This window comes from Lutra lutra, chromosome 9 (genome assembly GCF_902655055.1).
Source record: "Lutra lutra chromosome 9, mLutLut1.2, whole genome shotgun sequence".
NCBI classification, from domain to species: domain Eukaryota; kingdom Metazoa; phylum Chordata; class Mammalia; order Carnivora; family Mustelidae; genus Lutra; species Lutra lutra.
In genome coordinates, this window is record NC_062286.1 from 132,126,508 (window position 1) to 132,140,143 (window position 13,636).

General features: G+C 52.0%; 1 protein-coding gene across 13 annotated transcripts in view; it reads right to left on the minus strand.

Moving 5' to 3' along the window:
* Positions 1 to 4,552: 4,552 nt before the first annotated feature.
* The window catches only part of STAU1 (staufen double-stranded RNA binding protein 1), a 57,319-nt gene continuing 48,235 nt past the window's right edge, over positions 4,553 to 13,636 (minus strand). For 12 of the 13 annotated variants that reach the window (XM_047746024.1, XM_047746026.1, XM_047746025.1 and 9 more), the window contains 7 exons: positions 12,312 to 12,455; positions 10,020 to 10,166; positions 8,767 to 8,842; positions 8,251 to 8,570; positions 7,529 to 7,651; positions 6,671 to 6,756; positions 4,553 to 6,080 (listed from right to left, as the gene is read on the minus strand). In XM_047746024.1, coding sequence (XP_047601980.1) covers positions 6,065 to 6,080; positions 6,671 to 6,756; positions 7,529 to 7,651; positions 8,251 to 8,570; positions 8,767 to 8,842; positions 10,020 to 10,166; positions 12,312 to 12,455 — 912 coding nt within the window. In that variant the 3' untranslated portion in view covers positions 4,553 to 6,064. Of the gene's footprint in view, positions 6,081 to 6,664; positions 6,757 to 7,528; positions 7,652 to 8,250; positions 8,571 to 8,766; positions 8,843 to 10,019; positions 10,167 to 12,311; positions 12,456 to 13,636 lie in introns of those variants that run through there. The other variant, XM_047746029.1, reaches the window with a different exon arrangement.

A 13,636-nucleotide genomic window follows, 5' to 3' on the forward strand; every position in this document is an offset into this window, starting at 1 on the left:
AGCTGGAAAGGACAGAACGAGCGTGATCAGGACTCCGCATCTCGGGCACAGAATTGGGCAAAGTCCTCTCCACCAGCCTCGAGTGGTGCGCCAATAGGCGGGCCAGGAGCCGCGGCCTTCCGCCGGGAGGAAGAGCCGCGGGAGGGAGGTACGAGGCGCCACTGACGTGTATTGTCTTACTGGGGTGAGAGAAGGGACCTCCTCACTCAGGTGAAATCCTCTGAGGTCTCAGCAAAGCGGTGACCGTTCCAGACCGATGCCCCGGCCGGTAGCTGGGCCTGTCATGAGCTCTCACGGTCTAGGGCACAGTTCAGCACCCGGCCTGGCCCTCAGAAGGCTCAGACCGACCAGCTCCTCTGCCGAATACAAGTACTCGTCCCCTGCGTGCCAGCCCTGCTCCTTTGGGAGGCGGCGACCTCACGGCACACACGCCTCCCCCCAGGATGTCTGCCCTCTACCAACAGTTTCCTCGGGCAGGCCCTTGGAAACTTACCTGGCCAAGGCGAGCAATGACAGAGGTGGTCACACCATTGAAAGAGTGGGGACTTTCAGGGGACAGACTTGCCAACAAACCCTCTAGGCCCTAACTCCCAAACGCAGCCCAAAACCGGCGTATCCCCTCCCCTAGGCTAGTGGAGGTCTGCATCGTTCTGGTTTCCTTAGGTGGGGTCTGGCTCACCCTCCAACCCTTTTCATTGTTCTTGTCCTCGAGTCCAAAGGAGCCAACCAGACAGGAGGGTCCCGCTAGGGCCCAGCGCAGTTGCAGGCCCGCCCTCCCAAACCGCGGAGCCCAGGCCCGGCACCCAGGACGCCGCAGGCTCGCACCTCCAGGGGATAGTTGCACAGAACAACGAAGGCCTGAGCGGCTTCCAAACCCTAAAAAATCTCTGGCCGTTTCTCGGGGAGGCCTTTCTGGCAGCCAGAGGAAGTACATGATTAAAAAGGCAGACAGCACAGAAGAACACAGTCTGAATGACAGGATTTGGATGGGTCCTCATTCCAGAAGGGGACCCGCTGCTCGCTGATCCATCCACGCTCCGCAGCATCAGATCAGGGGAGACTCCACTGCTCCTGCCACAGCCTAAGTGCGGCCGTCCGTGATGAGCTGAAGCAGACCCGAGCCCCCAGGCTTCTGCGGGGCAGGCGCTGGCCTGTCCAGTCCTGCCTGCTCCTGGTCCTGCTCGACTGTGACAGCACCTTTCAGGTGCACTGCACGTCTGCTCGGGAGGAGAACCACGTGTGATGGGACGCCAGGGTGGCTCAGTCGATTGTCTGCCTTCGGCCCAGCACCCTGAGATCAAGTCCTGCATCTCCCTCTGCCTGCTGTCTCTCTGACAGATAAAATCTCAAAAAAAAAAAAAAAAACTAAAAACTAAAAAACCACACATGTGAAAGAGGATGGAAAAAAGGAAGATGGAGGGCTTGGGGGTAACTGAAAATTTTCAGTTTACTTTAACTTTTTTTTTTTTTAAGGTTTTATTTATTAGCGCAGGAAGGGAGGAAGCAGGAGGAGAGGGCGAAGCAGACTCTCTGTACCCCCCACCTCCCCGCCTGCTGAGTACAGAGCCCAAGTAGGACTTGACGTGACCCAAAGACAGACACTTCACCGACTGAGATAACCAGGTTCCCCTCAATTTACTTTCAAATTACAAAACACCCATTAAAGACTGCACTGTCATTGCAGGCCTAGTGGGTATGTCCAGCAAAGCAGGTTTTGATGAATATTTAGGGGAACAGTATAAAGGAGGTATTTTATTTGGAAAGTTTTGTTTTTAAGTAATCTCTGCACACAACCTGGGAGCTTGAACTCAACCCCGAGACCAAGAGCCACAAGCGCCCACCAACTGAGCCAGCCAGGTGTCCCCAAAGGAAATATTCTTAAAAAATTAAACTTGGTGGGTGGGGGGCACTTGGGTAGCCCAATCAGTTAAGTGGCCAACTCGGTTTCAGCTCAGGGTCATGAGAGCGAGCGGAGTCCGGCTCGGCGCTCAGGAGGGAGTCTGCTTGCAGAGCCTCCCTCTGCCCCTGCATGTGTGCACGTGTGCTCACTCTTTAAAAAAAAGAAAAATTGGGGCTATTAAGCAAACCAGTACAGATTTCCTAAATTATATATAATTTTGCTAATAAAACATGGATGCCACTGAAATTACAAATTAGAGTAAGTTGCTTTTACATTTACAGTTTCACATATTCTCTCTATATATATGCTCTTTATCCATTAAATGCAGCACAGCCAATATACAGAGGAGCGAGAAGTTCCAAGAAAACCGTTGTGCTGCTTTCATGAATCGAAACCCCCTTGCCCTCCCCACCCGAGTTAGCCACGGCCACTTACAACCCACCTTTCTTTTAAAAACCTATTGAGGGGAGGGAAAAAAAAACAACAAAAAAAAAACCTATTGAGGAAAACCAGCTACCTTCTCCCAGTGCAGCAATGTTCAAGTGCTTAAAAAAAATCCATTTATGGATTTGGAAATTTCAAGTAAATCTGTCTGTTTTTAAGGGCACACAGAACTATTTAAGCCCTAAAGCCAGAGATGGAAGTGGTGGAAGTTTCGACGTTAAACTGCACGCGAGCAAGCAGGAGCTGTCCGTCCCGCCCGGGCCGGCTCTGGGCTCGGCCACTCCCGGACAGCGGCCGCTGCTAGGAACGTGGGCGGCCTTCCTGTGGGCCGCTCCAGTCGCCGGAGCCCCCTCTAGGAGGACCTGGCGTCCGGGCCTAGACTTTCACCCTGCAAAGCTACATACGTCAGCTCGGCGAGCAGGGAAAGGAAACCCAGTGTCAGAAGCGACACTTCTCTAAGAACTGTAGGTCACGTTCCTGTGGCTCAAGAAGGCCTCTGAAAAGCAACCAAAGAGCGGCTCTGGGGAAATCAGCTTTACTCACTGAAACCTCCCTTTGAGAAGAGGCACGTTGCAAAGTCAAGACATAACGTCCAGGTGATCAGGAGACCCCCACTTGTCTGTCCCGAGGACCACAAGAGCCTCTCCCCTGAGGATTGACGCTCCACAGATCCCAAGACCCACAGTCTTGTCGTGGCTGACCCACAGCACCTGCGGTTAGCTCAGACCTGCCCCTCCGGCGCCTTCCTGTCTCATTTTCTGCCTGCGGTGTGGAAACCAGAACCGCATGGTTTTGCGGAAGCCCCGTGTTTCGGCTCTAAGGTTCTTGGCCTCTGAGAGCGCACACGGACATAAAAGCACGCACAGCCCCTTCCAGGCAGCTCTGTCCAAGCCTGTCGACGCTGGGGCCGGGGGCGGGGGGAACTTACCGCAGGGAACCCTGGCAGCGGAGGACGGCGACAGGGCTCCTGCAGCGGCCAGACTGGTGAGAGTTTACAATCTATCAAACCTTCAAGGACAGCTCTCCAAAACAAAGATGCGCCACCCTTGAAAACCAGCCTTTCCAAGAAAGCTGGAAATCCTTACACCACCCCTGAGGTCAAGGGGAAACTTCCCCTTCCTGCAGCTTTGGCAGGCAGGGCTGAACAGCTAACTAGAAGTCGTGATTCACTTCGAAGACTGCACCGTCCTCTCCCATCGTCCTGCAGCGTGGAGGGTGCCAGTGGGCGGACCGGACGGAAGGCAGGGGACAGCGTGCTGGGCAGAGGTGCGAAGCACGCCCCCTGCAGGCCTGCCAGGACACTGAGAAGTGGCGGGTGGCAGGCGGGGAGGTGGTGGCGGGCGAGGCCGGGAGACTGGCTACAGTCTCAATACTGGGGAAGGTCCCGAGAACAGAGGAGGCTGCGAAGAACCCCAGGGTGCTGGTATCCGTACAAACGCAGGGCTTCCAAGCACACGTACACGAACCAGCCGAATGCGTGTATGCGTGAACACACACACGTGCACGCCTACGCACACAAGTATGTGCTTGCTGTCTGCTCAGAAGGCCTAGAGAACACCCCAATAAAAGTGAGTGCTCTGAGTGCCCACACCTTGGTGGTGGTTTTTTTTTTTAAGTCCTCTTTTATGCCCAGCGTGAGCTCAGATCCACTGTGCTGCGCTCTACGGACTGAGCCCAGCCAGACGCCCGCCCCTCACACCTTGGTTTTCGGATGCTGCCATCACCAAAGGGGACCAGCTCCTTGGAGAAATGGCGGACTCCAGGACTGGAGAAGGGGAAACGTTTTTCCTTTCACTGGTTTTATCCCTGCAATGTTGACAAACCCCCTTCTGTCACTGAGCACTTTTCCACACCCTTCTGACCACATCGTCATTCTGGGAGTCCAACCCACAGGCCGGTTCGTGCGTGTGAACCACCTTTATGAGCATCTTCCAAAAACAAACCAGAAAGCCACCAGCCCACTCCTCAGCCAGGCCTGAATGCAGCGTCTCACCTTGACTCCGAGCGTGAGAACACCTGCTCGAAGTGAGGAGACTCGAAGTGTCAAAGTCTGTCCTCTCGGGCTCATGTCTTTGAGTGACACTTTGAGTGACAGTGTCCAGTCCAGAGAAGAGGCACCTCCCCTCGCCCGGGCGCCCACGCGCCACTCCCGCACCCTCACTCACCTCTTCCCTCACCACTTTAGTTACTGCTCGAAAGGACCAACAATTCATTAGTAGCTGTTTATTGATCAATGGTTTGATATAAAGTTATTTCAGATCTTCAGAATTTTGCCCAAACAGAAGTCACAAGCATTACAAAGTGTTTTTTTTTTTTTTTTTTCTTTCCTTCTTAAAAAAGGGTAGGAGGCAGGTTGGGAGGGGACCAACCTAGCAGTAGTGGCATTTGAGAATAAATTAACAAAAAAAAATTTAGTATTACCATTTATTGGTGACAAACACTAAGTTTTACTTACATTCCATGGGGAGAAAAATCCCAGCGCAAACAATGAATCGAAGCAGTACTTAACTCGCAAGGCTACGGTGCTTTTCATCCAGACCGCACGCAGGACCTTAACTGCACACGCGTCTGTGCACAGTAACACAACGTCAAAAGCAACACAGTTTCAGAGATAAACAAGGGTCATTCTTCCATTCTTTTCAGCCCTACATGGAGATGTGATCAACAGTACAAAGCACTCAAGGAAATCCATCTGCGTGTGTACACGTCCTACACGGAGACCATATCCTGTAGTGTGTGAAAGCTACGTGTCCTCAAGAGCCATATGTATATACACACAATTTTTTTTAATAATCTTTAAAACAAAGATCAAAGTTCATTTGTTTAAGTCCTGTTGCATTAACAAAAATAAAATAGAAAAGGAACCAAATGATCATTAAAGTTTAAAATTCCTAATCTGTCCAATTTATACAACCGTGGGAGACTTCATCAAGGACCGAGAAACCAGGACTGTCTCAGCTAAACCAGACGGCACACAATTTGCATCACTGAAATGGTCCTGGGTTAGTCCAATAAAGTCAAAACGTATAACCACATACACATGGATATGATCTTTGCTGATTAGATTACGGATAGAGTCAGTCTCAAGACAAGTTTCTAAACTGTGCTATGTAACTAGATACAATTGAGAAACTCTCAGATGAAAATTTATATAGTGTCATTTCAATCAAAAGAAAATAATAAAACTAAGAATATGTATCTCTTTTGGGAGAGAAAGCAGTGGTGGTGGGGTGGGTGCCACGGGAGGTGGGGCCAGAGCACGCTAGAATGGTTAGTTGGCGCTGAGTAGGAAGCATCTGATTTTCTCTGGTGCTTTTGGCTCTGGGGCTGGTCGACGGCCCCGCTCCCTGGCGTGGGTGTCCAGGGTGTGTCCCAAGGGTCTGAGTGAGCCACTCCGAGAAAGCATCGTGCTCTCTTTCTGGTTTCCTTCACGTGGCCCAAACAGCAGCGGCCACAGCCGAGCACTGAGGGGCCCGAGGCCACTCGGCAGACCCTGCCGTGCCCCCCAGCAGCTGCCTGTGTGTGGGGACAAAACAGCACCCGCGCGCACAGCCGCGGCCGCCTCTGTGTTCCCGCCTTTTGTCACACTGCCGCCTCGGTTCTTTACTCAGCGCGTCTCTCAGCCCACTGGAGGTATCAGAAATTCCAAATTCTCAGAGCAGTTTCAGTATTTTCAGTATGTATGTTGGGGTTTTACAACGGTTCGTGGCCAGAAAAGGTTCAGCACCTCCCACACCTTCAAGGAAGAAGAAAATGAAAATGATGCCAGTTTTGGAATGTAAGAAAACTTAACCCATGTTAACAATGAGAAGAACTCAGCAGACACTGAAGCCCAACAGCACAGGCCCCAGTTTCTAGGATCCCGTGCGCCGGTTTGCTCAGGCTACATGGCCAAGCGGAAGAAGCAACGAGGAGCGTGTGTGCGTCGTATGTGGTCTCTGGGAGAAAAGGCAAATACAAGAAATACGGGGTTGTACTTGCATAAAGAAACACAAGGAAAAATACATAAGAAACTAATAAACACGTGATCTCTGGGTGGGGGCAGGGAAAAGTCAGATGGGTGGGGGCTGGGGGGGGGCAAGACTGAGCACCCGGCATCTCTGAAAATCACTGTGGGGTTTGGACCCTGTGTATGTATCACCTATTCTAATTGTTTTTTAAAAAAGTAGGGCTCTGGCCACAACTTGGAAACCTTTCAGGGAAAGGGACAGAAGGTGATAGAGGGGAGGCTCCCACTACTGAGTTGAGCACAACTCTCACTACTGAGGTCTGAATTAATGCAGATGAGGAAGAGAACTGCCTTTCCGAGTCCGTCAGCTCACTCACACAGACATTGGTCCATTTCCTGTTCTTGGCATCTCTGTACTCGGTTGGTCCAGCTCTGACAGCAACTTTAAGATGTTCAGTGCAGCCTAGCAGGGACAAAAGGAAGAGTCAGAGCACGACCACCACCCCGGGCCACAGCACAGGGCACTGTTTGAATAGGGAGGTGGGGGACAAAACAGCGAGTCCCACTAAACCACACTTTCCCTAAATACCTGAACTTTCAATGTGAAATACAAACTACAAAATAAATTATCCATGTTTACTTCACTGAATCACAACCTCTAATTTTGTATTTTCTTCTAGTATTTTTAACTTTATAGTAACTAGACCACACATTCTGTATCCTGCTATGAAACAAATGCCTGTTGTGTTCCCTTGTTAGAACACATCCTCCCTAAAGACGTCAGTTTCACAGATGCATTATATTCCATCAGGAGGACATACCAGAATTCACCTAGATTAATTTAATCAATTCCTTTTCTCAGTTTTGTGCTTCTCGTTAGTGGTGTTTTACCTGAACAGCAGCCGAAATAAGGGGCTTTTTACAGCTGCCTGAACTTGGGCCTGTGGTCTGTGTTCTGGGAGATGAATGGACACAGCGCATGGAGGAGGCCCAGGTTTCCAGTCCCAAGTCCACCCCCCAGGTCAGCAAAGGGAGGGGAAAAGCACAGAACGGGAGGGAGTGTCTGAAGCCAAGAAATTCTGATAAACAATGAAAAAGCAATCCAATAAACTAAGGACGAAATCTTCAAAAACCTGAAATCTGTAAAACCGCCGAGGTCGACGGGAGAGCCCTTCTCTCATCTTCCCACGGCCGGCAACGGGCAGCAACGGCGCCAGGAGCACCGGGGAACGTACCATGTCATGGCAGGACTCCACGTCCTTTCCAATACCGTGGCTAATCAGAGGTGGCTGGGAGGAGCAATTGATAAGAGACACAAATTCGTTCTTGTTGTTTTTGGGGAAGTCTTTGTATTCGACCTGAGGGGAAAAGAACACTGTGAGGCCGGGCAGGGCAGCGGCGAACGGGCAGGGGCCCAGCGAGCGGAGAGGACGCCGCCTCCCTCTCTCGACCAGACGCGGCCCCGGCGCCTCCCGCTCAGTCAGCGAGGCTGTCCCAGGGGCCTGCTGCTAGAGGCACGAGGCGCTGCCCCAGCTCCCTACACCTGCCAGGAACCTAGATGTCCCCCAGAATCCTGGTCCGGGGGGCAGGGGACACAAAACACGTGGTCTGAAAGACGCCACGTCGTCTTCTGCTGGCAGGAAGGGCCAGCACACTGAACCCATTCCCGCTGTAACTATGCCTAAAATGAGAAGCTTTGTTACGACGGTGAGCTTGCATTTTTAAAAAAAGTTTATTATTAAAGGACAAGGCGATTCTGTTACCATACGGGGTATCCTACACTTCCCTGAACTCCCTCCACCCACCTCAGGACCACCAGGTACCACGTGGCCTCCGCCCTTCCTCCACACAGAGACCTGGATTTAATAAAGGAGGTCCAAGGCTCATTTGCTGAGAGAAACCCAAAAAAGATGACTGCACTGAGGTCTAGACCACATAGCTCCAGCCTAATAGTTACCTGGAATCCCTGGACTCTGGAGAGATAGTCCAGCTGCTCAGAGGGTCTTGTAAGAGGTCCATGGGGTACGTGGCCTGAAGAGATGTTATTCTTTAAAATGGTCTCGGCTGTGGGCGAGGTGCCCCCATACAACAATTCACGGGCTATCATGGCAGTTACCGTGGCCTTGGCAGGATTCGGAGCTGCCCTGGTGAAATCTTTGGTGTGGTGTCCTTGACTGACTCCTACGGCCTGGGCAACCTCGGGCACCATGGGAAGAATCCCAGCGGGCAGCTGCTGATGACTAAGATAAGGCATCCTAAACTCATCCTCTTTATTGCCTAGGGAGGGACACGCAGACAGATCAACGCAAGGCCACATGCGCTGCCGGGAAAGACCTCTTCCAACCCGCCAGCCCTCCCTCGGAGCTCCCGACGGCCCGGGGAGGACGCAGAGCTCAACACCGCTTGTCATTCCAGGAACCACGCCAAGCCCAGAATCACATTCAGATCAAGACAGTATTAACATCACACTTACTAGTCCCATTTTCATCCCCAGAGCCAGGTTCAAAAAAGGTTACTTTTCTTCCATCCCCTGGTTTTTTTATTGGTGTCTTAAAAAAAAAAATAAAACATAAAAAAAGGCCATGAGTGTAAATCAAACTGTTGCAAAATTAGTTCCTACTCCCTGAAACTATACACACTCCAACCAGCATTAATTTTGGGTTTATAACCATTTGAAATATGAAGAGGTCATCAGCAGAGAAGCCCGCCCCCACCCCCCGACACCGGACCCTCCCCACACACCCCCCAGCCACTCCTGCCCCCACGGCCTGTCCTCCACCAGAGGAGGCTACCGCTCCCCCTGAACTGGGGGCCGGACTCTGCTCGGCACTCACAGGAGGACAGGGGAATGTTTAACCAGAGGGAACCAGAGATGCTGGACTGGTGGAGCCCAAGGTGGGGAAGGAAGCTTTTAGAAGGAAGCTAAACAAAGACTCTTCTGGAACTAATAGCCAATTCAAAGAAAAGGTGACATTCCCAAAGTTAACAAACAGGGCAGGGGGAGTGTGATGAAAGAAATTTTTTGTCAACATGGGTCTCCTTTCTGAGAAGGTAAGGATGTTACCAATCCTCTACCAGATTCTGGAATGAAAAACCCAAACACCAAGTCCAGGCTCTGTGCCGATTCTCAAGGAATGTCCACAGCCACGGCAGAGGCCACGGCCCGCCAGGACCTCTCAGCGCCAACCAGCTCGGGCAAGGACTTGCTTGAGGGCGCCGCTTACCAAAGTCGACAGACTCTTCGCTAGTGCTCAATTCATAAAGGAAGAATCCCGAATCTAAACTACGAATTTCGTTCCATAAACCACACTGTGTCGGTGTCCCAGAAAACCCACAGCCTGCTTCCCAGCTAGCAGAAGCCGGAGGCCGGCGCGTCTCTCGCGGGCCTCACCGGGAGAGCACGAGGGCAGCAGCCCCGGCGCCCACCCTCCTCCAAGTGGAAAGGAGCGAGCTGCCCTCCGGCACAGCGTCCCCGACCACAAAGATAGGGAAGCAAGAACGACTTAACCCAGAGCCACGCTCGGGGCCATGGACATGCAACTCCCCTTCGAACCACATGCTAATGCTCCAAACGGAAAGGACGCCGCTGGGCGGGGCTGTTTTCCTGCCAGGAGGATGAAGCCTTGCCCTGAAGCATGGCCCTGGAGGTGGCCAGAGTCCCCTAGGATGAGGCGAGGAGGTCATCTTGCCATTAGAGAGCAAGGACACAGAGCCCGGAGCAGTCACCTTCTCCTCTGATTTGAGGGCCGGTTTGGTGGGCTGAGCCTGAGGGACTTTGAAACCAAGGATCTCCAGCATGTTCTCGGCTGCGTTGCGTTTGGCCACCTTCTTATTGGTGCCTGTACCTTCTGCCGTATGGTTTCCCACCTTGACCTGCAGGAGGAGGAAGGCCTTCTCAGTAAAGACGGGTTGGGCAGCGGCGTGCAGGCAAAAGAACCCGACCACAGCCAGAAGCTTCCCGGGGCACCCGTGGCAGCCGCCACAAATGCCCAGCACCTTCGAGCTGCTGTCCGCCACGGCTGCTGGTAAAGAGGAGATGACAGGGGCACCTGGGTGGCTCAGTGGGTTAAGCCTCTGCCTTCAGCTCAGATCATGATCTCAGGGTCCTGGGATCAAGCCCCGCATTGGGCTCTCTGCTCAGCGGGGAGCCTGCTTCCCCCGCTCTCTGCCTGCCTCTCTGCCTATTTGTGATCTCTGTCAAATAAATGAATAAAATCCTAAAAAAAAAAAAAAAAAAAAAATGACAGCGGCTCAGAATGACTTTAACAGACTACAGCAGGGAGTTCCAAAACCTCCCCGCTTCCTAAGGCGCCTTGCTCTGACACTCATCTGTGCTCCTGAGGGTCTGTGCCCCCCCGTGCACGAGTGTGCAGCCCGGCCAGGGGCCGCCTGCTTTGCCGCAGGGGGAGCATTTATCCCCCCGGAAACCTGCAGACACAAAGCAGCACGCTGCCTTCGGTGGCTGTCGCCACCTCTAGACTTATGCCACGGAGAAAAGGTTAACGGTGGAGGCAGAGATGCAAACGAAGCTTACAAGTGTGTCCAGTCTGCACCCAGGGCCCTGTAACTGCACGAAAAAATGGGAACATTCATCCAAGCTTTGAAAATGATCTGATTCATGGGGCGCCTGGGTGGCTCAGTGGGTTAAGCCGCTGCCTTCGGCTCAGGTCATGATCCCAGGTCCTGGGTTCAAGCCCCACATCGGGCTCTCTGCTCAGCAGGGAGCCTGCTTCCTCCCCTCTCTCTGCCTGCCTCTCTGCCTACTTGTGATTTCTCTCTGTCAAATAAATAAATAAAATCTTTAAAAAAAAAATGAAAATGATCTGATTCAACCAAGTCACTCATTGTTCACAACTGAAGTTCCAACGTGTTCTCTGTTTCACTTTCATCTTGTTTATGTAAACAAAAACCCACGCCAATTCTCCTGCTAGAACTCGGCTCCGCTGCCCAAGGCACGCACGGCCTCGCCGCCTGCAGCAGACGGCAGCACGCATCTGTGCGCACTCTCGTTTCCTGACACAGTTGGTGACCGCTGCACTGACGGGACAGACGGAGAAAATGGACGGTAAAGAACATTATGCATTTTATGTGTGTACAATCTATAAACACAACCCCCCACTTCCCACCAGCCCCCGCCCCCGAGAGCCGAGTGTTACACACATCCCAGCACATACCACTGCTCACAATCCCTTCCCAAGGTCTTGATCACAGAGCAGACCAAAAAAGCCCCATGTCCCACAACTGGGTCCAGGGACCCTTCCCTCACCAGTGACGAGGGCTCTGGGCTTGAATCCTGGCCTTGCCATCTACCAGCATTTGATTTTGGCCAAATTACTGGCCCTCTCAGCACGCTGCCATCTTCCTTTGTAGCCTGGAAGGACCATGACTTTTCTCGCCTTCTGACGGGAGGCAGAACACACCCGGCTAAGTGGCGGTACTTCCCAAGTCGTGAATTGCTACACCAGAGTTAAGTACTGGCTTGATGACCGAAAACACCGTTAAATTCAAATCACAAAGTAGACAGCCCATGGAGTGACTGTCTCATAAACACAAGGAAAACACTCTGCGCTAATCCGATGCGCAATCCCAGTGGAAGGAGGACCAACCCCAGACTCCGGACTCTACACACGGATTAGGAGGAACAGGAACAGAGCCTCTGACAGAACTTACAAAACTTACCTTCTGAAAAGAACAATACAAACCTTCAAGGAGATGTGATGAAGAAAACATTTGCCCGCAATCCCACGCCCCAGCACTTGTGACCCGGGGCGCAGTCCGAGCGCCCACCTGCCGACTCAACCGCACGCGTGGTGCGCACGCAAGGACGTGTCGTAAGGCGTCAAATTACTACAAGCAACGTGGTCTCAATATTCCGAACGTCCGATGTCGGGGAGCGGGGCCCGATGGGCCGGGGCACCGCACCTGGCCTCCTCAGGAAAGCATGCAGCCCATGGTCCTCGTCCAGCCGCGGTGGGGACACGGTCACAGAAAGGCCACCCACGACCCACCCCAACCCACCTGCATCACAAACTCTCTGCGGCGTGGGAGGCCTCGCTCCGTGAGGAGCATGTACTCTGGTTCCTTCTCCTTTTTCGCCTGCTGGATCTGGGCCAGTCTGCTGATGGGGTTCATCCCCGGGCCGCTGTCCGTGCTGCCCTGTAGCTGAGAACAGTGAATGCAAAAACCATGTGCCGTGTTAGCCGCAGAGAGGACCTTGCCAGTGCAGACATCAGGACACGACACAACATTCCCTTTATGTTGGTCCTTTAAGTGCCCAGAATTCATCAGACCTTTTTTTAAACCTTCTTAAAATTAAAAGATGCTTAATGATTTTCTAGGATTGCTCTGTGGGGACTTTTTAAAAAGTTCTCCTGGCAAACCAACATCAATATCCCACTACGGGCAGGCGAGCGCCCCGGAAAGGTCTGCTTTTTAACAGTAAATTTCAACTTGACAATGAGGAGAGAAAAAAACCAGAACATTATTCCTAAAATTCACCCCAAAGCTGTGTTATATAAGATGGTCCCCAGCTTTCTTAACAAGGACTCAAGATCCAGAAACTATTTAAAAAAACACACACACACAAACCCCACAAAACCTCAAGCTGATACCATGTGGAAAGAACCTAAGAACCCCACAGTTCCTTCCCAGTGGCCACCTTTAGCACCAAGGAACCCTCAGCCCCCGACTCGTGTGGGGAGGTTTCTGGGATCTACTTAGAGAAAACGGGAGCTGCAGGGGTATACAGTGTGCCCACCCCTGGGCACAGGGTCTCGACAGCATGAAACTACAGCTGGCCCCCGCACAACAGAGGTCTGAACCGGGCAGGTCCACCTAGAAGTGGAATTTTCCCGGTAACTACAGTACAGTACAGTAAGTGCATTTTCTCTTCCTTATGACCTCCTTAATGTTTGCTTTCGTCCAGATTACTTTATGTGCAAATACAGCATTTAATACATACATGCATATAATACAATATATAATACATAAAACGTTAATTGTTTCCCTTATTGGTAAAGGTTCTGGTCAACAGTAGGGTGTCAGTGGTTAAGTGTCTCCGGCGTCAAAAGTTAAATCCAGGCTTTCCACTGTGGGGTGGGGGTGGGGATCAGCAACCCTAACCGCCAAGCTGTTCAAGGATGAAAACTGTATGCTGACAATCGTAACAGAACAGACCCTAATATTCCTCAACATGCCCAAATGGACTCCTGAACCTTCTCTGGCTGGGGGAGCAGGGGGTTTGGACAGGTCCACTGACATGGCTTAAAAAATCCCAAATAAGGAGGTATTTGGTGAAGTGTCTCACTCCTACACCTGCCCCCAGACGCCTTTCCGCCTGCAAA